General features: G+C 47.7%; 1 protein-coding gene across 15 annotated transcripts in view; it reads right to left on the bottom strand.

The window, feature by feature from the left end:
• nav3 (neuron navigator 3) overlaps window positions 1-26,031 on the bottom strand; it is a 1,340,243-nt gene that overhangs the window by 366,414 nt on the left and 947,798 nt on the right. For 14 of the 15 annotated variants that reach the window (XM_072484719.1, XM_072484722.1, XM_072484724.1 and 11 more), the window contains 3 exons: window positions 24,399-24,573; window positions 19,722-19,790; window positions 6,515-6,654 (listed from right to left, as the gene is read on the bottom strand). In XM_072484719.1, coding sequence (XP_072340820.1) covers window positions 6,515-6,654; window positions 19,722-19,790; window positions 24,399-24,573 — 384 coding nt within the window. The remainder of the gene's footprint in view (window positions 1-6,514; window positions 6,655-19,721; window positions 19,791-24,398; window positions 24,574-26,031) is intronic. The other variant, XM_072484715.1, reaches the window with a different exon arrangement.

The following is a 26,031-nucleotide window of genomic DNA, read 5'->3' as shown; positions in this document are numbered from 1 at the left end:
TCCTGATTTGAACAGATTCCCAACAGTTTACAAGGAGGTCAAACCTGAGTCAAATCTTCGGCATTTGCTCAACAGCCAAATGCAACAGGAAGAAAAAATAATGAATGAATGGACCTGGACTGGACTCTGGAGCGAAATGTTGTGAATGAGCCATTTTAAATCTGATCTTTTGTATTACCTCCTGAAGCCCGACAACCCTCTAGCATCTTTGTACTTCTTGAATTCTGTCCCTTGCACAATTTCTTTCCCCAAAGCTGGCTGTGCCTTCAGCTTCTAGACCTTAAACGTTGAAATTCTTTCCCTTCATTTCTTGGCCTCTCCCTTCTCCTTTAAACCAATCATAAATCAGAGAAAGAATTCTTCTCCGGCCGTTCACTGGTGTTGGCATTCTCTGGTCCTGCTGGCTGTTCGCCCCCTCCCGTGGGTTTCCCCATGACATGGGCAGCACGGTAGCATAGTGGTTAGCACAGTTGCTTCACAGCTCCAGGATTCCCGGTTCGCTTCCCGGCTGGGCCACTGTCTGTGCGGAGTCTGCACGTTCTCCCCGTGTCTGCGTGGTTTCCTCCGGGTGCTCCCGTTTCCTCCCACAGTCCAAAGATGTGCAGGTGAGGTGGATTGGCCATGCTACGTTGCCCTTAATGTCCAAAAAATGTTCGGTGGGGGTTGCGGGCTGGGGTGGATACGTGGGCTTCAGTGGGGTGCTCTTTGTAAGGGCCGGTGCAGACTCGATGGGCTGAATGGCCTCCTTCTGCATTGTAAATTCTATGATTCAATGAGAATTCCCATTGACAGTGGCGGGAGCAGAATTCGCTCCCTGATCTTTTTGCCCAACGATGTGTCTCCTTCTTTGCTTCAGTGTCAATTTGTTTGTCTGATCATGTTACTTTCACAGCACTTTGGACATTTTATTCTGTTAAAGGTATAATGTAAAGTGGGATTCTCCGGCCTCCCAACCGCAGAGAATCCCACTGGCGTGAAACTTGTTACCTGCCCCTCCTGAGTCAGCCTGCCTATTTACCCTGACAGAACAGTAATACCTCCTGCTGCAAAACCAATGCAGCCTCATGAAGGGGAGGAGTCAGAAACCAGCCAACAATACAATCACCCTTTTCCTAAATAATCATGAAGCTTTGGCGAAGTGACACACCGATATGTAGCATTTAAGAATCAGCACAATCCCTTCAATAGTGATATCTACAACTCCATCAAAAGAATGTGCCAGAAAATGAGCCCAATGAGGTATTCGGCGACTTGTAGGCTTCTGCAATTTGGAGATACACTGCACAGTCAGCAATTCATTAAGCACCTGCCTGCATGTTCATCAGTTGCCACTGACATCACATAAAAGATAGTCATTGCCTAAAGTTCAGCTGGGAGGTAAGAGAGAGGCAGGTTGGGAGAGGAACTGTAGGATTGAATATTTATTGAAAGCACTTCAAAAGAAATATGTATCATGAACACAGGAATTAGAAGCTAAAGCAGGACATCCAGCCCCTCGAGCCTGTCCGCCATTTGATAGGATTATGGCTGATCTAATGGTGGCCTCAACTCCACTTCCCTATAACCTTTGACCCCCCTCCCCCCCCCCCTTGGTTCTCAAGAATCTATCTAACTCAGACATAAAAATATTCAATAACCCTGTCCCGTCCCACCGCTCTCTGGTGAACAGAATCCCACAGACTAACGACCCTCTGAGAGAAAGAGTTTCTCCGTATTAAATGAGAGACGCCCTATTTTTAAACTGTGTCCCCTCATTCTAGTCTCTCCCACAAAGAGAAACTTGCTTTCAGCATCCATCCTGTCGCATCCCCTCAATATTACCTCTCATCCTTCCAAACTCCAATAGATACAAGTCTAAATCCTGCACAAGATAACCCCTGCATCCCAGGAATCAGTTGAATGAACCTTCCCTTAACTGCTTCTAATGCAATTTAATATCCTTTGTTAATAAGGAGACCAAAACTGTACACAATACTCCAGATGTGGTCTCACCAACATCCTGTATATCTGGAAGGAAACTTCCCTACTTTTACATTCCAGTCCTCTTACAATGAAGGTTAACGTTCCATTTGCCTTCTGAATCAATTGCTGACTTGCAGAATAACTTTTAGTGCTACAAGTACCAAGACACTCAGATCTTATTGTCCATCCCTCTAATTGCCTTTAAGAAGGGGGTCGTACAAACAATCATGAACAAGGAGAACAGCAGGAGGCCATTCAGCCCCTCGAGCCTGCTCTGCCATTTAGTAAGATTAGGCTGATCGGACAGTAACCTCAAATCTGCATCCCACTTACCCTCCAATAACCTATCACCCTCTTTGCTTACCAAGAGTCCATCCACCTCTGCCTTAGAAATATTCAAAGACTCTGCTCCCACTGTCTTCTCAGGAAGAGTTCCAAAGACACAGGACCGTCAGAGAAGGAATTTCAAAATTTCACCTCATTTCCGTTTTAAATGAACGAGTCCTTATTTTTAAACAGTGGCCTCCTAGATCTAAATTCTCTCACAAGAAGAAGCAGTCTCTCCACCTCCATCCCATCAAGAACCCTCAGGATCTATATGTTTCAATCAAGTCGCCTCTTACTCTTCTAAATTCCAGTGGATACAAACCCAGCCTGTCCAACCTTTCTTCTTGGACAACCTGCTCTTTACACGTATTAGTCTGGTAAACCTACTCTAACTGCTTCTAATGCATTTACATTCTTCCATAAATAACCTGCACAAAGCACTCCAGATGTGGTCTCACTGGCGCTCTGCATAACTGAAGCATAACCTCCCTACTTTTATATTTAATTCTCCTCACAATGAACAATATATTCTATTAGCTTTCCTAATTACTTGCAGTATCTGCATAATAACCTTTTGTGATTCCAACTAAGGTGCCCAGATCCCTCTGCACCTCAGAGCTCTGCAATCTCTCACCATTTTAATAATATGCTTCGCTTTTATTCTACCTTCCAAAGTGGGCAATTTCATATTTTCCCACATTATACAAATTTTCCCCACTCACTTGACCTAACTATATCTTTTTGTAGCCCCCTTATGTCCTCTTCACAATTTACTTTCCCATCTATGTTCGTATGACCAGTAAATTTAGCAATTATCCAATCCATCCCTTCATCAAAGTCATTTATATAAATTGTAAAATGTTGAGTTACCAGCACCTATCCCTGTGGCACACCACTCATTACATGCTGCCAACCAGAAAAAGATCCATTATTGTCTACTCTCTGTGAGCCCATCTTCAATCTGTGTCAATATATTATCCCCACACCATGAATTTTTATTTTCCATATAATCTTTGATGTGCCACGTTATCAAATGCCTTCTGGAAATCTGAGTACAGTACATCCACCAGTTCCCCTTACTCCAAAGCACATGTTGGTTCCTCCAAGAACTCCAATACATTGGCTAAACATAATTTCCCTTTCACAAAGTCATGTTGACTCTGTCTGATTACTTTGATCTTATCCAAGTGCCCTGCTATAGCGTATTTAATAGTGGACGTGATTTAATCACATTTATTTATTTCTATGTCCGCTCTCAGTTCATCTGTGTTGTTCTGAATGTTTTGTGCATTCAGATACAGAGCCTTTAGTTTTATCCATTTATTCTTCTTATAACCTTGCGTCTCATCCATTGATTTATTATTTTTTTATACCTTCTATCCCCCTTCTTGTCAGAATAACCTTCTCTTTTGCCTTGTCTTTATTCTTTCGTTTACCACATCTTCCCAAATTTAATTCCTTGTCCCCCCTACTTAGTTTAAACCTCTCTTTATTTCCCCAGTTATGCAGCTCGCAAAAGCATCAGTCCCAGCACAGTTCAGGTGTGGATTGTCCTAACGGTCCCACTTCCCCAGTAGTGGTGTCAGTGCCCCATGAAAACCCACTTTTTCCACACCAGTCTTTGAGCCACACATTTGTCTCCCTAAAATAAAAGAAAAATACCGTGGGTGCTGGAAATCTGAAATAAAATCAGAAAATGCTGAAAACATTCAGCAGGTCTGGCAGCATCGGTGGGGAGAGAAACAGAGTTATATTTTGAGTCTGTATGATTCTTCTTCAGCTGCCAGGCTTTCTGTTTTTAATCCATCCCTAATATTGTCAAACTCAGTCCCCTTCTCATGCTTCTTCTTTCACATTTTGAGTGAAAATTTCTTCCCCCCCCCCATCCCAAGAAGTCTTTTCTCACCCAGTCTAAATATTACGAGTTCCCAGATTTGCTGCAATATAAATATACAGAGTTCCGTGCGTTTTAATTTAAACAGTAGCCTTCCTGCGCAATATGTTGATTATTTAAAGCCTTAATATCTCGAGTTGAGGAGGTGCATGTGTACAGCAATTTAGGCCGTTTTAATGCCTTCAACCTCCCACAGCCCAACCCACTTCAAGCTAAATTAATCACCCGTATTCTTTCACAACCCAATTTAATCCCACGCCCCCATCCTTGTAACAATGAAAATTAGTCCTTTTCCAATCCAGACACATTCCTATACAAGTTGGTTGCATCTTTCAAGCAGAGAATTCCAGTTCCTAATAACCCGCTAAGTGAAGCGATTTCCCTTTTCGTCCTTGCCTTTGGAGAAGCCCACTCATGATCACTGCACCTGGCACAATCAAATGAAAACAATGGAGCCTTGTTCAAAAGCAAACGCACATCAGAGACAGAGAGAAATGCCAGGCTGGCCAGGCTTAATCATCTGTGGTATCCTGTCCTGTTCGCAGTAGAATCTTTCAGGCACGGATCAGTTTCAGCTGTCACCCACATAGCCACGGAATCGTACAAAACCCCTTCAACATCTTCACCTTTTGACAATTATCTTAAACCTTTGACCTCTGGTTGCCAACCCACTTTCAGAAGAATTTTGAACACTCCATTAAATCTACCCTTAACCTTTTGTGTTCCTATCCAAGTTTCAATCCCAGTTTTTATAAGACACTCTGCATTAACTGACTTACCTTTGCACTCTTGCAAGTTGCGCAACTTCTGTCTTATCAGCCACCTCCCTCGTGAGCAACTGTAAGGACTGGCTCTGTGTTCAAATGATCAGTCGGTCAATCTGCCTCAGCAAAACCCAACCGCGTTTCTCCAGAACAAGGGTATGGGACACGATGAGTAAATCAGGATTCCCTCATTTGTCACTGAACCATTTTTCACAAAGTTTGCACAACCCACAGCTCCATGAGCAGACCAAATCACTTTTGCAAGTTAGCTTTCTGAGGACGGTTCGGGGATGGTGAATGAAGGCACATCATCATCGTCTGCTACTGGCTCCAGTTTCCTCTAATAAAACCGTCTTCACTGAAATGTAAACTCTCAAGGTTTGTTCATTCTTCTGAGGTGAAACAAGAGCTCCTCCCTTTTTGCCTCCCAAATAAAAGATGATGTCGGGCCCAGCGAGACCTGCCGATGCAGAGGAGAAATTTGTGTGGGCCACATAGAGGGGCCATTGTGCCTTCTTTCACACATGGCTCTACGCCCAGCTAATATCATCAATATGCAGAGGAAAAACCACAGTGACATCAGGTATGAAACACTCATGGGTACGTCTACAATGAGAGACTGTGAGTGACACAGAAATGGCATTGTCAACTTGGCCTGCCAATTCATCCAATCACATTGCCTCAATAGTTTTTGAAACACGTATCTCGTTGGAACAGACTCACTCATTCCACCAGTTCAACACACAGAAGGCACTCGGTGGGGGAGCACCCTCACTTCTCAATCTTTGGGCTCAAATTCCGTTCCAGATACTTAAGCACAAACTCTCACCCTTCCTGTGCAGTACTGAGGGAGTGCTCCATTGCTGAAAATGCCACGAGTGGTTAAGCTAATTGTTCTTCAATGAATAATCTGCTTATCAATTTTTAATCAAACCTCTTTCATAACATCCAGCTGACTGGTTGCTGGAAGCAGAAAAAGCATAATGTAAGGTTATGAGGAGGAAGCAGGATAACGGCACCAGGTGCAATACACATTCGGACAGCCAGTACAGACACAATGGGCTGAATGGCCTCCTTCTACATTTTAACATTCTGTGATTCTGTTCTTGTGCTGTTTCAGATGCAAACGTCTACATAACTTCAACTGAGATCACAAATCTACTGTTAAAAGACGCTATGAAAGTGGAGGAGATCCAGCTCTTGACCAATGACCTTTTGTGTTCTGTTTCTTGATTCAAAATGATTTGTTTAACTTGTCTACTTCCTCAGGTGGTTGTAAAAGATTTGACAGCCAATATCTAAAGAAAAACAGTGTCCTGGCCAATATTTATACCTCACCCAACATCACCAAAAACAGATTATCTGGTCATTATCACATTGCTATTTGCGGGAGCTTGCTGTGTTCAAAGTGGCTGCTGTGTTTCCTATGTTACAACAGTGCCTACATTTCTGAAGTACTGCATTAGCTGTAAAACACTTGGGAACGTCCTGAAGTTGCGAAAGGCGCTAGAGAAATGCAAGCAACACTGGTAAGCAAGAGCTGGAGGAACTATTCAGAGGGGATTACCTTTCTCGTTGCTGGCTGCGTACTGTGGGGGCTTGTTCTTGTCGATGCTGTTGAAACTCTGACTCCGTCTGTTCAAGTTGGTGGCTCCTTGGACCTTGGTAGTACTGCCTGCAGCTGACACTCTGGAGGGCCCTGGGAGTCTACAAGGCAACAGAAAGTTTAGCGAGCTGGGCATGCAACAGATTGCAAGGCAAGGTGTGCAGTCTATCTGCCTCTCTCCCACCTGCTAGCTGTCTAACAATCAATGGCTCCCTCAGATTCCCCACCAGCCAGCCAATGTCTGTGGTGGCTTTGCACCAGTGTTTTTATTCAACAGAAAGCTCCCCAGCTCAGCTCGATTCCAATATCAACAGGATTGTGGACCTTTCCGACTGGTTAATGTTTACCTTCTGATCTCTACCCCCCAAACCCCTCCCCCACACAAGTTTTAATCAGAATCTTGCAAACAGAAGGTGCAATGTGGCTCTCTCGGGTCTCTGTATAAGAAAACCAAAAGATTCATGTTCAACACTGATCCTTCTTGTGAAAATATTTGCACTTAGATTAAAAAAGAAATAAAAATCAAAAGCCTCCGAGGCTGTTTTATTATTAACAGCAGGAGAGATAAAGATCAGCAACTTCAATTATTTGAACTTGCTCACACGCCCCTTCAAGGTTCCATTCGTAGTGTAGGTTCAGTGAAAGGATAGACTGATGGGGTAAAATGAAGGTGGGAGGAGGTCAGTCTGGAGCATGAACATCAGCACTGACAGGCCAAATGGCCTGCTTCCATGTCACCATCAAATCATTCTTGCTTCACAAATGCTCAGTGGGGTGGCTTGGGACAACATTCTGGAGGCTTCCAGTAGTAACAAAGTGGTTTATTAACGAAAGGTAATGCCTGGTGTATAGACAGGCACAGAAAACAGAAGAATGGGTCTTATCTCTCCAGCTACAGGATCCACACTTCCCAAGCCCCTGCTCCCAGTGCTAACACTCTATTGGTCATTCACACACTCCTACACGATTGGCCCCATGCCAGTCACATGGCCTGCAACATTTGACAGAGTGTGGCATCAAGGAGCCCTCGCAAAACTGGAGTAAATGGAAATTGGGGGAAACCCACCACTGGTTGGAGTCATACCTGGTATAAAGAAAAATAGTTTTGGTGGTTGGAGGTCAGTCGTCTCGGTCCCTGGACATCACTGCAGGAGTTCTTCAAGGGAGTATCCTAAGCCCAACCATCTTCACCTGCATCACCAATGACCTTCCCTCCATAATAAGGTCAGAAGTGAGGATGTTCACTGATGACTGCACAATGTTAAGTCCCATTCACGACTCCTCACACTGAAGCAGTCCATGTCCATATGCAGCAAACATGGACGATATCCAGGCTAGAGGTGATAATATTTGCGGCATATAATTTCCAGTTCCAGGCAAAGACCATCTTCACAAATGAGAATCTAACCATCTCCTCATGACATTTAATGGTATTATCATCACCGAATACCCCACTTTCAACATCCTGGAGTTTACCATTCAGTAGAAACTGAACTGGACCAGCCATGTAAGTATGGCTACAAGAGCAGGCCAGAGGCTGGGAATTCGGCATCTCAGGAAGGATATATTGGCCTTAGTGGGTGTGCAGCAACATAGATTCACCAGGATGATACCAGTGCTCAAAGGGTTAAATTATGAGCGCGAATAGCAGAGACTAGACTTGCTTTCCCTTGAATAGAAAAGATTAAGGGGCAATCTCATTGAGGTGTTTCAGATGATTAAAGGATTTGATAGTTTCCTATCACCTCTTGGGGGGGGGGGGGGGGGGGGGGGGCAGTACAGAACAAATGGACATGATGGACAAATGTGAGCCAGGCAATTCAGGGTGATGTCCAGATGCATTTTTTGACACAAATGGGAGTGGAAATCCTGAACTCTCTCTCCAAAATGTCCCTCATTCACGGGACGTTGCCTCTCCTTAATTGTCCTTGAGTAGGAATGGTGAACTTTCTTGAACACCCACAGTGTTATTAGTGAGTGAGTTCTTGGATTTTGACCCAGCAAGTGAAGGCACAGTGGTGTATTTTAAAGTCAGGATAGTGAGTGGCTTGGAAGGAACTTCCAGGTGGTGGTGTTCCCAGGTATCTGCTGTCTTGTCCATCGAGGTGGTAGACTACGGGTTGGGAGATGCTGTCAAAAGAGGTTTGGTGAGTTGGTGCAGTGCATCTTGAATATGGTACACACTGGTGCCATTGTGCATTGGTGCTGGTTGACATGCTTAAGGCAGTGAATTTGATGCTGATCAAGTGGGTTGCTTGTCCTGGATGGTGTTGAGCCTCTTGAGCATTGTTGGAGATGCATTCATCAAGGCAAGTGGAGAGTATTCCATTATACTCCTGACTTGTGCGTTGTAGATGGTGGATTGGCTTTGGGGAGTCAGGAGGTGAGTTATTCACCACAGGATTCCTAGCCTCTGACCTGCTCTTATATTTATATGGCTGGTCCAGTTCAGTTTCTGGTCAATGGTAACCCCCCATATTGATGGTGGGGATTCAGAGATGGTAATACCATTAAATGTCAAAGGGAGATGATTAGATTCTCTCATGTTGAAGATGGTTATTGTTTGGCACTTGTCTGATTCAGATATTTCAAAACTGAGATTGACTGTTTTTTGTTGGGTCAGAGTATTAAGCGTTACAGACCCAATGAGGATAAATAGATCAAAGTCTTACAACACCAGGTTAAAGTCCAACAGGTTTGTTTCGATGTCACTAGCTTTCGGAGCGCTGCTACTTCCTCAGGTGAATGAAGAGGTCTGTTCCAGAAACAAATATATAGACAAAATCAAAGCTGCCAGACAATGCTTGGAATGCGAGCATTAGCAGGTGATTAAATCTTTACAGATCCAGAGATGGGGTAACCTCAGGTTAAAGAGGTGTGAATTGTATCAAGCCAGGACAGTTGGTAGGATTTTGCAGGCCAGATGGTGGGGGATGAATGTAATGCGACATGAATCCCAGGTCCCAGTTGAGGCCGCACTCATGTGTGCGGAACTTGGCTATACTATCCAGTCTTCAGAACAGTGACCACGACACCACACAACCGTGCCATGGCAATCTCTGCAAGACGTGCCAGATCATCGACATGGATATCACCATTACACGTGAGAACACCACCCACCAGGTACGCGGTACATAGTCAGCCGACTCGGCCAACGTTGTCTACCTCATACGCTGCAGGAAAGGATGTCCCGAAGCGTGGTACATTGGCGAGACCATGCAGACACTGCGATAACGAATGAACGGACATCGCGCGACAATTACCAGGCAGGAATGTTCCCTTCCAGTCAGGGAACACTTCAGCAATCAAGGGCATTCAGCCTCTGATCTCCGGGTAAGCGTTCTCCAAGGCGGCCTTCAGGACGCGCGACAACGCAGAATCGCCGAGCAGAAACTTATAGCCAAGTTCCGCACACATGAATGCGGCCTCAACCGGGACCTGGGATTCATGTCGCATTACATTCATCCCCCACCATCTGGCCTGCGAAATCCTATCAACTGTCCTGGCTTGACACAATTCACACCTCTTTAACCTGGGGTTACCCCATCTCTGGATCTGTAAAGATTTAATCACCTGCTAATGCTCGCATTCCTAGCATTGTCTGGCAGCTTTGAATTTGTCTATATATTTGTTTCTGGAACATACCTCTTCATTCACCTGAGGAAGGAGCAGCGCTCCGAAAGCTAGTGACATCGAAACAAACCTGTTGGACTTTAACCTGGTGTTGTAAGACTTCGTACTGTCACCCCAGTCCAACGGCAGCATCTCCACATCATGATAAATAGATCAGACGGGATCTAACTGAATGGTGGACAGGCTCAAGGGGTTGAATGTCTTCCTGTTCTGAGACTATGTGCAGCCTCTTATTCAATGTGGGTCGCGAGGGGACTTGGTTCCCTTTTGGGAGACTTGCGCCCATAGATTCAGCTGTTTTTAAAGGTCTTTGTCGAGGCGATATAATTTTAGAAATAGTCATGAAGAAATCTATATCTACTCTATAAAAAGATACAGGATGAGGTCTTAATCCCCTCACACTAGTGAAATATTTGAAACAAAGTAAAAGCAAAATACAACAGATGCTGGAAATCATAAACAAAAACAGAAAATGCTGGAAAAAGTTGAGGTCTGGTAGCATCTGTAGAGAGAGAAATAGAGTTAACATTTTGACTCCATGTGCAAAGGAGTATACGGACTCGAAACGTTAACAGGTCTTGCAGCATCTATTTCGCTCTCCACAGTTACAGTCAGACCTCCGGACTTTTTCCAGCATTTTCACCACTGATTGTGAAATCTAGCCCATTGATGCCCCACCACAATTCTCCTGGTGAGGCGATCAGCAGGAAGTTCCCGAGACAGGATGTACACAGGTAGACTTCCCACTGAGTTTTCACTGAGAGAACTTTGGCAGCATTTCGAGGCATTTTCCAGGAAAACAGGAATTGTATAACGTGGTGCCCTGTGTAGCCATCTGAGATGGCCACCTGCAAAGGACCATGGGAATTATGGCCAACCCAGTACTCAGACAGACACAAAGCTTGTGTGTATTTGCAACGCAGGTAGTTAGACCTGATCGAAACCCCTGCTCATTTGCATTCTAATGGCCCATTTCCCCGGATCAATAGGACTGCACTCAAGAAACCGATACAGCCCCAGACTGATCAGCGCCACGCCCTTTACTCAGAGAGCCCAAATGCCAACGTCGATGACCGCTAAGGACCCGCCCAGTCACCAAGGCACCCGCCCCTTTATTGGCTAAAATCGAAGGCCGTGATTGAAGCCTGTCGAATTATTGGGTCCAAGATTAAGGACCGCCCCAAAGAGTGCGAAACCCTAGAGGGATAAAAAGAGACACAGCCATGTGTTCTGCCTCTTTTGGATCCGGCCTGTGCCAGCCTCCTTTGAATACGGCCCATGCCAGCCAACTGTAGCAGGAACAGCCAGCCAAGTTCAAGACCAACGATCGCTACCTGACGGATGAGCCCAGCAGAGACAGAGCCACTTTCTTCAAACGAGCCAAGTGAGATCAAGATAAAGGCCTCATCCACTTGCACAGTGCCGGTCATCCTGAAGTTAAATATAGGTTATTGTAGCTGATAGGTGTAGTTTAACTTGTAGTATATTGTGCTTGCATGTCGAAGTAACCCTTGTGCGTAAATAAACCATCTTTGAACTTGAACTGACTAACTGGTTGTGTGGTCATTTGACCGATATACGGGAAAGCCTTGTGGTTCAGTAAGAGAAATAGAAACACCCACAGTATTGGCGACGCTGGGATATAACATCATATCATAAAGAGCAACACCTGTCATACACAGTCACATGCTGCCACCTTCTGAATGCTTGAAAGCATGGCACAGTGCAAAACACAGCATGGTGTTCAGAGAGAATTATTGTACAAGGAATCAAAAGGAATGTGTCCGTATCAGATGCTGTGGGAGGTCATTAAACAGTTAATTGTCATCTAATAATTGAATTTAAGAGTACTTCAATCTAATATTGTCCCTCTCCCTTTCTCTGTGTCTCTCCATCTCTTTGTCTCTATCCAACTTTTTCTTTCTCTTTTTCTCTCTCTTTGTGGGTCGCTGTCTGTCTCCCTCTCTCCATTGTATTTCTCTCTCTCTCCCAATATGGGTGTATGTCTCTCTCTCACTGTCTCTGTATCTTTTTCAGTCCCAATATCTCTCTCCCTCCACCCCTCTTTTGCGGTCGCCATGTCTTTCTCTCTCTCTCTGGGTCTCCCTCTCTTCCTTTATTTCTCTTTCTCTCTGTCTCTGTCTCTCTCTCCTGCTGCATACACCCTCTCAGGATTGGAGCATAGCTGTACAATTTAACTGCTAACCTCTCTTGTGCTTTTAAAGCTGCTTTTTGTGAACAAATTGAAATCATTACATGGACTAAGAAAAGTGCAGATTGAGGCCAATTAAAGGGGAGTTGTAAATTTCAGGTTGCGGGGCAGATGATTGGCTATTTTCTGCTAAAGACTGTCTGAGAGTGAGACCATCTGATGTGAGATTGGCACATTCCATGTCAGGATTTACGGAAGGAGAACAATTTGCTAAGTATTCAAAAGTAATAAAACATTTGTTTCTCTTTGTTCTTTTTTACCCTTACCACTTTTGTTGTCCAACAAAATCACGTTGAACGTAAGAACATATGAAATATGAGGAGTAGGCCACTCAGGTCCTTTCCCTGCTCCGCCATTCAATACAATTGTGGCTGATCTTCGACCTCAACCCCATTTTCCTGCGCTATCCCCCATCCTTTCAATCTTTTAGGGATCAAAAATCAACCGGATCTCAGCCTCCAATATTCTCAACGACTCAACATCCACAATCCTCTGGGGTAGACGCATCAAAGATTCACAACCCTTTTGAGTGAGTGAAGAGATTTCTCCTGATCTTAGCCCGAAACGATCAGTCCCGAGTCCTGAGACTTGGGTCGCGATTCTCCATCCTCCTTACCCTCTGGCTCAAGCAAAACGAGGCCGGTAGTAGCAGGAGAGGCAGAAAATGAGAAACGCGCCGGGCGCCAAAAATGTGCGATGCAACCGCCCTGGTCCTGTAGGCGAAATCGGGATCTTGCCGTAGCGTGGATCACCACTTAAACCCCATTTCCATACAATTAACAAGAGCCATACTTTTCCCATGGCCTCCGGTCATTCATCGGCCTCCCCAGCAAGTGGTCACACTGATGCCAATTAATACTCCATTTTAAAAATGTGAACCTGGCGAGGAGCTTCTCGACCTCATGGGGAGCTGAAGACGTGAATACCCATCTTTGCTCACAGGCAAAGATCCCAGGGGCACTGGGCATGGCATCCCAGTGCTTGGGGGGGGGGGGGGGGGAGGGCGCCTCGGCTGGGGATGAGGGACTCTCGGCTGGGGGTGGGGGACACTCCTCAGGGGTGGGCTGCCATGGGAAGGGGGGGGTGAGGTGCTGGGGGGACAACTGGAGGGGGGGTGGAAGGAGGGGGCAACCCTTGTCCTGACGGTCTGCCCCACTAACCACCCATAACCCCTACCGACTGCCGAGGCCTCTGGTCATGCGGTTGAAAGCTATCGGTAATAGGGAATTGGCAATCGTGGTTAAGTGAGCACCTCACACAACCCAAGAGGATTCCCGAGGGTGGACGGGGCATGTAGCATGTAGGAGACATTTCCTAGCATCCCAATCACACCTTGATGCCTGGACATTGTGCCTGAACACTGTGGGAGGCAACACCACACATGCAGCAGCCAACATGCGAACACCCAGGGGATGGGACACAGCTCCGGGGACATGTCCACGGTCAGAGGGTGGGTGAGTGCCATGGGGAGGGGACCATCACACGGCCCAGGTGACATTACAAGCGGGTGTTTGGGGTACAGGGTTTGGGGTCTGATGAGGGGGGGCCCCGCTGTGTCCTGGTGTGCGTGGGCAGGGCATTCCGAGGAGGTGGTGGGGAGATCAGGGGGAATCAGTGGGGGAATGGAGGGTCCTGACGTGGGAGCTATCGCTGTTTGCAGGCCAACACCCTCTCCCAATGCCTTACAGATATTGAACGCAGGGATATTGGATGCAGAATTTGCTCTAGTGGTGCTGCTGGTAGTCCGGGCGGCCAGATGGCGGAGACGGCGGCAGCAGAAGTGTCAGCAGATGCTCGAGGCGGCAGCCCATGTGCTGGACCCTGCCTCACAAGCTGAGGACCCGGCTACCCATCAGGTCAGAGAGGGACCCAGAGGGAAAGTCCCATGACGGTCCAGAGTGTACAAGCGTTGCTGGTCCTTTGGACAGATGACGGACAGCGCGTGCTGCAGGAGACTCCGCCTCAACAAGGAGATGGTGCCATATCAGAGCCATATCCTCGCGGACTTGGCACCTCATGGAAGAGGAGGACACCCGCTCCTGGTGGCTGTCAAGGTCACCACAGCCATGAACCTTTACGCATCGGGATCATTCCAGGGCTCGAGCAGGGACCTGTGTGGTATCTCACAGGCCACAGCCCACAGGTGCACAGGTGATCACGGATGCTCTGTATATGCCCGGGCGGAAAACTACATCGGCTTTGACATGGACCAATCCGAACAAGATGCCTGGGCAACAGGTTTCTCTGCCATCGCCGGGATGCCCCAAGTCCAGGGAGTCATAGATGCCACACATGTCGCCATGTGCTCACTGGGCCATCTGGGGCTGCCCTATGTAAACAGAAAGGGGTTCCACTGCCTCAAAATACAGCTCGTGCGACCATCAAATGAAGATCATGCCGGTCTGTGCCCACTTCCCAGGGAGTGCGCACGACAGCTACATGCTGGGGCAGTCGGTCATCCCCGGCCTCTTTGAGAGGCACCCTAAGATGGGCAGCTGGCTCTTGGGGGATAAGGAGTACCCACTGAGGACCTGGCTAATGGTGCCAGTACGGAGGCCGGAGACTGAAGCGGAGACCCTATACAACGAGACCCATGTGGCCACCCGGTCTGACATTGAGCGGTGCATCAGACTCTTCACGATGCGGTTCCGACGCCTCAACCGCTGCCCCCCACCTCCCCACACTCCACCCCCTCAACCCTATCCTCCCCTCTCCCCCGGTGATCCTCAATGTGCTTGGCCTTCCTAACTCTATCATTACGTCTAGGTCTCTCCTCAGCTCTGGTGGTGCACTGCAGTACATCCCCCGGAGCATCACCCGCTTGGTGGTGGTCTGCTGTGTCGTCCACAACCTCGAACAGCAGCAGGGCGACATGCTGGTGGTTGATGATGAGGAATATGTGGCCACCTCAGAGGAGGACGAGGACGATGAGGTGGCACCGGACCAGCAGTGACTGGGGTACGAGGCTGGGGAGGAACCGGAGGACTAGCTGGAGGCTGCAAGACAGGTGAGGATCCGGCAAGCCCAGAGGGCCAGAGATGCCCCCATACTCGTCAAATTCACTGAGGGCGTAGCCTGGCCCGTCACCCTCCACTACTATTTCCCACCCGCCCAGGATCTGTGTCACATTACTCCAGGATGCTGGGGCAGTGTCGGCACTATCAGCGGGTCACTGTCGAGGGCAAGGGGTGATGACAACCTACAGAGAGGTGGGTGCCGTCACTTCTCAATCTATGCCATAGTCTGACCTCTGCCTGTCAGCTGAGTGCTTGCTCACACGCATCACCTGTACGCGGTGTGCCCGAGGACAGGGGTGATGCCTGGAGAAATGGGCCACCCATTCGGAGGTCAGCCCGCATTGCAGAAGAAACTGACAGAGGCAGCCTACTGGTTGTGCACAAGGGTGTTTAATTTGTAATACACCCCACTCTCACAATGATGCTGCCCCCCACCTCCCCCTCAATCCTATCCTCCCCTCTCCCCCGGTGATCCTCAATGTGCTTGGCCTTCCTAACTCTATCATTACGTCTAGGTCTCTCCTCAGCATGCACATCAGAGGTGGAAGCTGCCCATGGCCTTCGATACCACTGGCAGCCGTCCTCTGGGGGCTCTGTGGCTGGACGGCCCCGGCGTACATGTCAATGGCACATGCGCAGCCTGACCCGTGTGCTGGCTGCCACACCGGCTGGTCCTGCATCATCTGGCTCTGCCAGCCCTGGTGGTTCCCCATGATCCGCACCATTGTGTCAACGCCCTCGGCAATGCACCTCGGTGACTGGGCCATGCTCTGCAGTGGCTTGGCAATGCCCAACTGCGACTGGGACAAGCTCCGCAGGGCCTCGGGCATTCCCATCTGTGAGCGGAACATGTCCTGCAAGACCTCATCAAGGTCAGCCTGGTACTGGGCGACATCCCCCAGTCAGGCAGACATGCTGTCGAGACCCTCAGCTATCTCCATCATTGACTGCGTGACGCCGACACCATTACTAATGGTGCATACGCCATGCATCAGGCTGTCCATTGAGGTCGCCATCCTAGCAGTGTTGGCCTCTGTGCCACGCATTGCTGGTGACATCCCCTGTGCCCGTAGCCTCTGGGACTCCTCCAAGTGGATCTGCTGGAGTGTCGCTGACATCTGCCTCTGAATGTCCCGGTTGTTCCCTAACGTCTCCATCAGCTCTGGGTAACCCTGTTCCGCATCAGGCTGTCTCGCCTAGGGGTTCCTGCCCCCACCTGATGTGCATCAGCAGCAGTGTGGTGCTCATCAGATTGTGCCCCAGCAGTGTGACCACTAACATTTCCCACCAAGGTGGCTGTATCTGCGCTGGTTGAGGGTGGGGATGCCAGCTGTGCCACGGCTATAATGGTGGCATCCTCGGAGCTCTCCTCCGAGTTGGTCTCCTGAGAGGCTGAAGAAGGGGCCACCTGGATTGGGCCGGTGCTGTCGGCTGGAGGACCTGCGGGAGAATGGACATGTGATCGGTGGGAGGATCAGTCAGTCAGTAAGGCAATAACAACTCACGTTTAGCTGGTCCCCCAGGTGGAGGCCGGTGGTTCCTCACCTCTGCGGCATCCGCCAGCCTCCGTGTGGGTGACCACTCTGTCCTCAGCCACACCGGTCACCGGCTCCTCGAAAGTGGTGAGGATTCTGATGTGTGGCACCCCTCTGTCAGTCTGGTCCCTCTCCCGGAGATTATGGAAGAGCTTTTCCTGAGGAGACACTGAGAGGGCATCATTAGCCACACGTGTGGTTCACAGTGCTGGGAGGAGGGGTGTGAAGGGAGGGCTGGGGGGGTTTAAAGGGGAGGGGGTGGACGGAGGGATGGGGGTCGCATGGAGAGTTGGGGGTAGATGCACCCGTGGGGGCAGACAGGTCTCGGGGAGGGGTTGGGTGTTGTGGGGGGCGCGGGGGGGGGGGGGTCTACTCTCTCATGCTGCCCGGTGTAGGTCATTAACCTTCTTTCTGCACTGGAGGCCTGTCCTTCTGGTCACATTCCCAGCGCTCACGGCTGCCGCCACCTCGTCCCAGGCAGCACTGGCTGCTCTACGGCTAACCCTCCTAGACCCTTGGGGGGGAACAGGGAACAGGACATCCCTCCCGGCCTCCACACCATCTACCAGCCTCCCCAGGTCAGCGTCCCCGAATCTTGGGGCTGGGCTCCTCAATGCCATTGTTGCGAGCTGGCTGGGGTTGGCTGAGCAAGTGCTGTTTAAATGCTGCTTGACCTTGTTAGCAGGAGGACTGGCGAATGCAGTGCTGGCGAACCTTCATTTGCAGCGAGAAACCCATCTGGCCTCGTTCAGTGGACCAATTAATGTTGAATAGCGTTGCTGGCCTCATTGGGCCGAGCGGCAGGAAGCTCACAGCAATTCCTGCTCGCTACACTTAGAAATCTAGCCTGAGAATCGTGCCCTGTCACTTTGTTGTAGATACCCACCCCCTCCACCATCGCCCCCACCCCACCCCACCCCTCCCCCCCCCCCACCACCACCATCAGGGAAAACAGATGAAACCTGTTATGAGCACATCCTCTGCCAACACTGTTCAAGGACTGTCCATCAGACAGTGCAAGAGTATGAACAAACATCATTAACGTGCCCTCTGACTACCTCTCATCCCCCTACACAAACCACTACGTTTATGGAAAATCAGGTTGAAGGGGGCGGGGACCCAGAGAATCACCTTCAGACATTTCTGGAACATTCCTTCTTCAGGAACTCAAAGCAAATTCCATAGTAACTTTCAAAAAGAGAATTGGATAAATACTTGAAGAAATTATGCAGGGAATTATAGTCATGGGAATTGACCGGGCGGTGGGGGAGTGGAAAGCTCTTTCAAAAAGCTAGCACGAGAACGATAGTCTGAATTGCCTCCTCCTGCATTGCAAGACTTTGTCAACGATCAGGCCCAAAAGAAGCTGTGAAAACTGAGATTCTTCGCTTGGGCTCAAGTTTGCTTTAATCCAGGCAAGATTCCTGTCTCACTCAGGGGGAAAAAATCCAATCCATTGAAAGTTATCAGGTGCAAAAAAATATGATTTTAATCTGAGCATGTGCTGGGCGCGCTGGGTGTGGCGGGGGTGGTTCAGACAGTTTTGAGTACATCTCGATGGGCCGAAGAGCCTCTTTCTGCCCTGTAAGACTTTATAACTCATTAGTAATTGTTTTAGTAATCCCCTTGCAGTTCTTTTTAAACATTTGACGGTGGTGCACGAGCCACTCTGGAGAAATCTAATTAGTCAATTCATTCTTGGTATTTATAGCTTGTCTCAACCAGGGGCCTCAATAATTGTTGGACTCAGTAAATGACCTAACGCTATGAGCAACTGCCAGTTCCGAGAACAACATAAGACTCACAGATCCAGGAAGCTGTCTCTGTCCTGTCATTCAGCAGGCATGGCACACAATAACAGACACTTTAGTGGGATGTGTGTGAGTGTATCACACTGGATTTTACATACACAACAGGATGTGATTAAGCAGAGTTTTAAAACGGTATGACACAGACATTGACTCAGTGATATCACTTTGATAATGAAGCAGCCTTGAACCTGCTTTACTCTTTCTCCCCTCTCACCATACTGACTGCTTTAACCATTTCTAATCACTGCAAATGTCCCATGAATGCAAATTGCGAACCCTCATCATCCTTCGAACCCACTCCACGTATATGGAATCACATGTTTGCACAATGATGTACTTACTATGTTGCTACATATAGGGGTCGCCGACGCTCCAGGACCACCCTGGACTCTCCAGGCCTTAAAGGCAGATCCCACAAGAAAATCATCAGGCCATTTGAAAACAAAAGGATAGGCCTGCTGACTGACAGTCAAGTACCCTCCAATCAGGTGAAGAGAATTCTATTTGAACTCTGATTGGCTGTGGACAAGCAGGAGGTGGGGGGATGGAGCTGTGTCAAAATGACCAATGGTGACCCATGGCAAAAGGATGGAGATGGGGAGGTTTGGAGCAGCAGGTCATGTGACATCACCTCCAGGAATACATCCAATCAGAGTTGGCAACTCTACACATGCGTTACTTAAAACAAATGGCAAATCCACCATTTGGTAAGGCCTCTTTCATTTGGTTCTTGAACACAATTTCCCAAATGATTATGAGGGAAACAGTTAACTAAATGAACAAAATAATTCCTCGGTCTGAAGGTTCTCTGCCTCTTTAGAAAAGGCATTAAATATTTCAACGCCTTAATAATTAATTGTAAGGATCAGAAACTTGTGGAACATCACCATCCTACACCTGACACTCAAACTGAGCATTCACACAAACTGAGCAGGTATCGGATAAGAATTACCAGCTGACCTGGTAGACTTTTTCTGATTGGCTGCACTTCCAGCATGTTGGGGCTGACTTGCATATCTAGCTGCCAAACTGAGAGAGGAGAGAGGGAACAAAAAACATAGGAAACAGAAAGATTACACATAAATGTACTTTATCAACATGACAAGTTACATCAAACTAGTCTTGAAAGAACTAAAAGACACAATGATGCACAAATAATTAAGTTAGAATCATGTGACATTAAACAGAAATATGAAACGAGAGATCTGGTCAGACTGGTGGGTATGAAGATGTCAATAAGGAATGTGATTTGATTCTACATGTTTCCCCATTCCTGACCAGAACTATTGTAGAATCATAGAATTCCTAAAGAGCAGAAAGAGGCCATTCGTCCCATCGAGTCAGCACCAACCCTCCAAAGAACTCTGACTAGGCCCATTCCCCAACCCTATCCTCATAACCCCATTGAACCTGTACATCTTTGGACACTCAAGGACAATTTAGCATGGTCAATCCATCTAACGTACACATCTTTGGACATTCAAGGGACAATTTAGCAAGGTCAATCCATCTAACCTGCACATCTTTGGACCGTTCGAGCTCTTCCACAAATTGATATTATGGAGCACCCAGAGGAAACCTATGCAGGCATGGGGAGAGTGCGGGAACTCCACACAGTCACCCGAGGCCAGAATTGAACCGGGGTACCTGGTGCTGTGAGGTAGCAGTGCTAACCACTGTGCTCCCCATTTGAGGCAAACTATCTGCTTTTCTATTCAACGGATACTTCTGGCTGTTAACGCTCTGTTCTTGCTCCCTTATGCTGTCAATTTAAGCTTTTGGTTTCTTGAGTTTAAAAGCAGTCAAGTCACGATCAACGTATTGGGCTGTGTAATTGTTCTTCTGAACATTCAAGTGTTGAAGCTGCAAGATTGGCTACAACTGGACATCAGGTTGGTTTCATCAACACATCCGCACATAGGGAGAGGCAGCATGGCCGGTGAACATCAATCTTTCCTAACAGAAGCAGTGAGAAGGGGTCTAGTATGGCATGTATCTCTCCTCTGTGGCTGCTTGAGGTTCCTCCACAAGATTAGACATGAGCTAAGGCCATAGTCTACACAAAGCCAAAATGCTGTTAAACAGACCTCTTTAACATTAATGAAAAGTTGGAATTGTACTCAAAGTCAATTTATGGTATAAAGTTGCAATGTATTTTTAAACTTTATAAAAATCCAACTGATCTTTGGAAGTTTGTACAGTGTTCATCCTTTAAAGAAACCTGTGGGAATACACATGGTTAGGTTAAACAATTGTCTGATACAATAACCGGAGCCCCTGAACAGAACGTTTCATTTACCAAATCACCTTCAAATTGCACTCATTTTAACTTCTGTGAAATTTCATTTAGTTCATGACCTATGTTCACGGTCGGGGAGGGGGCAATGCAACAATACTTCTCCTTGTAGGAATTGTTCCCAATATCAGACATGGTAGAATCGAAAACTTAGTGGAATCATTAGAAACAAAGGGAAATATCCAATGTCCGTATTAACAGAGGATTTCTGAACTGTGCTGATTTCTTGCATTTCCTTCACAAAATAAGCTGAATAAAGTCATAAAAACGCCCAACTATCAACTTTAAGAAGGAACATATGTGAATACAAAATAAAAAACAGTTATATCGGTGCTGTCTCACATAAGGATTATAACTTTAAAGCTTTCAGCAGACATGCTGTCAGCCACATTCTCGCATAATCAACTCCAATAAGCCAAATGTCATTCAGCAAAGCACACTGCATCTCAGTAAAGCTCTGGTGTTAATGCACAGGGATCACGGAATCTGTACCATTATTGATCTTCTCAATGCTCAGTTGCAGAAAGTTCGAGCTATTCCACAAATTGATATTAGACAATCAGATGGTCCATTTCCCCCTTCCCCAATGGCCAGAGCAGCCTCTTGCTGCCAGCTTTGCAGTCCTTTTGAGAGGGAAATCAGCATGTCGACATGCTAATGAGAGCTGGCTATGGCAAGCTCGAGGGGTAAAGTGGCTTATTCCTGTTCCAATGTTCTTCATACACATCCTCCAAATTTACAGCCAATGGTGCCGAACATGGAGTGTCGCAGTCTTTAAGACTGAACATCCCATCAAAGCTGGTCCCGTGTCATTTCAGCTGTATCCTATGGATAGTTTTGGTTTGCGGTCGATGCAAATGTGGAAAGATTGGATGGGCTAGGGTTATTTTCCTTCGAACAGAGGATGCTGAGGGTGACTTAATTGAGGGGCCTCGACAGAGTAAATTGGGACAACCTACTTTACCTTAACAAAAGCTTCAAAAACCAAGAGGATACAGAATTTAAGCAATTGGTAGGAGGATTAAGGGAACATTTTTCCAGCCAGAATATTGTAGGAACCTGGAACTCACTGTGTGAAAGGGTGATGGTGGCAGAAACTCTCACCACAATTAAAAACTCGGATGTTTACTCGAAGAGCCTTGATCTGCAGGGCTCCAGACAGGGTGCAGGAAGATGGGATCAGGCTAGATAACCCTTCATTAACCAGCAGGGAAAGATGGGCCGAATGGCCTCCTTCTGTCATATATTTTCTATGATTTCTATATGACATGGATAAGTAATTGGGGCACCATTATTTTTTGTTGAGAGAACTATCACCACAGTATTATCACATATCAGGAGTCTAACACAGGTGTTCAGATGTTCCTGAGAACCAATCAGATGTTCTTCCTCTGCTGTCATAACTTTACTGGAAGCATGGCCTTCGTAAATGGTATTTATGCGACATTTCTGGTGATCTCACAGTAGTAGAATGGGACCAGCTCCCAGGAAATTCATGTCCATGTGCTTTGGGAATGAAGCTGAAGAGCCTCCTCTGTAATAATGTTTATTGTTTTAAAGCTGCATTCACTTTATAAGGTGGTTTGAGTAATTGTGAGTCTGCCCAATGCCTGGAGAAAACCGTGATAGGAGTTGGGCATCTCCAGTTATTGCTTCAGACCAGAATTCACAGTTGAAAAGTGCAAATGCAGGTGCATTTCCAGTTAAATTCACAGTGACCCCAGGATAGAATTAACTGGAATCCATCACTGAATGACTAAGATACAAAGAATACTGTCAAATTTTCAGGAGTAGTGAATGAGTTTAATGAACAGTGGGGGCTGTTTTTAGCAACTTTTACACTTAACCAACCTATCATAGTTTCACCATCCAATATTTATGGCAGGGAATAAGTGGTGGCGACTATACTCATACAAATGTTGTCCCTCTAGGTGCTAGGGGTCAGGGGTTTGGAAAATGATGTCTAAGAAGCCTTTGCTAATTCCTACTGTGGATCTTGTAGATGGTACATACTGCTGCCATTGTGTGTTGATGGTGGAGGGAGTGGGTGTTGAAGCTGGTGTGAATGGGGTGCCAATCAAGCGGGGCTGTTTTGTCCTGGATGGTGTCAGTCTTGTGGAATGTTGTTGGAAGCTGCACTCATTCAGGCAAGTGGTCCATCACACTCCTCACTTGTGCCTTTTAGATGGTGAACAGGCTTCGGGGAGTCAGGAGATGAGTTACTCGCCTCAGCATTCCCAGCCTCTGCCCTGCTCTTGTAGCCACAGTATTTATATGGTTGGTCCAGTTCAGTTTCTGGTCAGTGGTAGTTTCTAATGTGGAATGACGGCAACAGCGCAGGTTTAATTCCTGTCCCGGTTGACGTTATTCATGAATAACGTCTTCTCAACCCTCGCCTGGATGTGTGGTAACCCTCTGGTTAAATCACCACCAGTCAGGTCTCTCTCAAAGAGGGGTGAGTGGCCTCTGGGCTTTTGGTGACTTTCATTTCACCATAGATAGACTAAAGTATGAGAATCCCTCATGTTTCCCCTTAACTGTATCTACACTATTCACCTTCGAAAGGTTGAGTAGATTAGGATTGTTTTTGTTGGAAAGACGGAGGTTGAGGGGGGACCTGATTGAGGTCCACAAAATTATGAGAGGTATGGACAGGGTGGATAGCAACAAGCTTTTTCCAAGAGTGGGGGTGTCAATTACAAGGGGTCACAATTTCAAGGTGAGAGAGGGAAAGTTCAAGGGAGATGTGCGTGGAAAGTTTTTGACGCAGAGGGTGGTGGGTGCCTGGAATGCTTTGCCAGCGGAGGTGGTAGAGGCGGGCACGATTGCATCATTTAAGATGCATCTAGACAGATATATGAACGGGCGGGGAACAGAGGGAAGTAGATCCTTGCAAAATAGGCGACAGGTTTAGATAAAGGATCTGGATCGGCGCAGGCTGGGAGGGCCGAAGGGCCTGTTCCTGTGCTGTAATTTTCTTTGTTCTTTGTTCTTTTACCAACTCCCTGTGGGGGCAAGTTCCACTTTCTCACCATTCTCGAGGCAAGGAATTGGCAAGTGAATTTATTGGTGACTCTCTTATGTTTTAAGAGGGTTCAAGAGGAAGCTTTCAACATAGTTATAGGCAGAACAGATTAAAGGATAAGGTGGAAAGAAGAACTGAGATGGCCTTCGCAGCATTTCAGCTCCTATTCTAGAAATGGCCCGCGTTTCAAAAAGCATGGATAGGTCCAAAGATAGAAGCTGTCTTGTCAAAGGAGCAGTGTGTTAAAATACTGCAGTATGGACTTGATCCAGAGCAGTGTTGCTGTAGGGGTCAAGGTAGAGGGTGAATGGCCTACCTGGACTGCATGTCTTGCTGGACCCTCTGCTGACAGACTGAGGCAGTCGCTAATGACTGGTGCTGCACCTGCTGTTGCAGCTCGACCAGATCCTGGTACTGCTGCTGCTGCTGTTTGTACCGGGACAAGCTGAAAAAGAGTCCTAAAATGGCTTTCAGATTTCCATCTCTTATCTCTGCAAAACAAATAAAAACATATTAAGGTTATTTTGTCCCCGTTACCGATTGATGTCAAGGCAAGTCAGACTTAATTAGCAATTGTCGCTACTTCAATGAAACACAAACAATGCCCAGAGTGTCAAGGTGGTGATGTGTTGGGTGTTCTGGATCACATACAGGTCACCAACACTTGAAGTAGTGCAACACTATTTTATTAAAAGGTTAACTATTTAAACATACTTGAACTGTGGGTAAATACGATACCAGCTTTAACTAAAGACCTTTGCCTTGTCCTAACCAGTTGATACACTCAGCACATGGTGAATATCTGTGTTGCAGGCTGTGAGCTCTGTGCTCCTTGCTAGCTGCTACTCGAATGAGCGGGAACTCTGATGTCCCCTGTCTTTATAGTGCGTGTGCTTTCACTGGTGATTGGCTGCGGTGTTGTGTATGTTGGCTGGTCCCACTGTGTGTCCATCAGTGTGTGTCTGCACCATGATATACTGGTGTATATTATGATAGGTGGCTCATGGGTAGTTCAGAGTCTGGAGGTCTGTCTTCAAGGCCCACACTGAGAACTGAGTGAAAATTCTAGGCTGACAATCCAATGTAATACTTTAATGAAGAGTTACATTGTCAGAAGTGTCATCTTGGAGATGAGTTTGGGCGAGATTCACCGACCCCCCGCTGGGTTGAAGAATCGCCGGGGGCTGGCGTGAATCCCGCCACTGCCGGTTGCCGAATTCTCCGGCACCGGATATTCGGCGGGGGCAGGAATCGCGCCGCGCTGGTTGGCGGGCCCCCCCCCTCGCGATTCTCCGGCCCGCATGGGCCGAAGTCCCGCTGCTAGAATGCCTGTCCTGCCGGTGTAGATTAAACCACCTACCTTACCGGCGGTACAAGGCGGCGCAGGCGGGCTCCGGAGTCCTGGGGGGGCGCGGGGCGAACTGGCCCCGGGGGGTGCCCCCACGGTGGCCTGGCCCGCGATTGGGGCCCACCGATCCGCGGGCGGGCCTGTGCCGTGGGGGCACTCTTTTCCTTCCGCCTTCGCCACGGTCTCCACCATGGCGGAGGCGGAAGAGACTCCACAGCACATGCGCGGGAATGCCGTGAGCGGCCGCTGACGCTCCCGTGCATGCGCCGCCCGGAGATGTCATTTCCGCGCCAGCTGGCGGGGCACAAAAGGCCTTTTCCGCCAGCTGGCGGGGCGGAAATTAGTCCGGCGCGGGCCTAGCCCCTTAAGGTTGGGGCTCGGCCCCCCCAAGATGTGGAGGATTCCGCACCTTTGGGGTGGCGCGATGCCCGACTGATTTGCGCCGTTTTTGGCGCCGGTCGGCGGACATTGCGCCAATACCGGAGAATTTCGCCCGAGATGTCAAACTAACAAAAAAACATAAGAAGAAGTGGGAGAAGGTTATTCGGCCCATTCCACCTGCTCCACCATCCAATAAGATCATGGCTGCAGTGGTTATGGC

Source organism: Scyliorhinus torazame, chromosome 19 (assembly GCF_047496885.1).
Source record: "Scyliorhinus torazame isolate Kashiwa2021f chromosome 19, sScyTor2.1, whole genome shotgun sequence".
NCBI classification, from domain to species: domain Eukaryota; kingdom Metazoa; phylum Chordata; class Chondrichthyes; order Carcharhiniformes; family Scyliorhinidae; genus Scyliorhinus; species Scyliorhinus torazame.
Note: the sequence above shows the minus strand (reverse complement) of the source record. Positions and strands in the feature narration are given on the sequence as shown.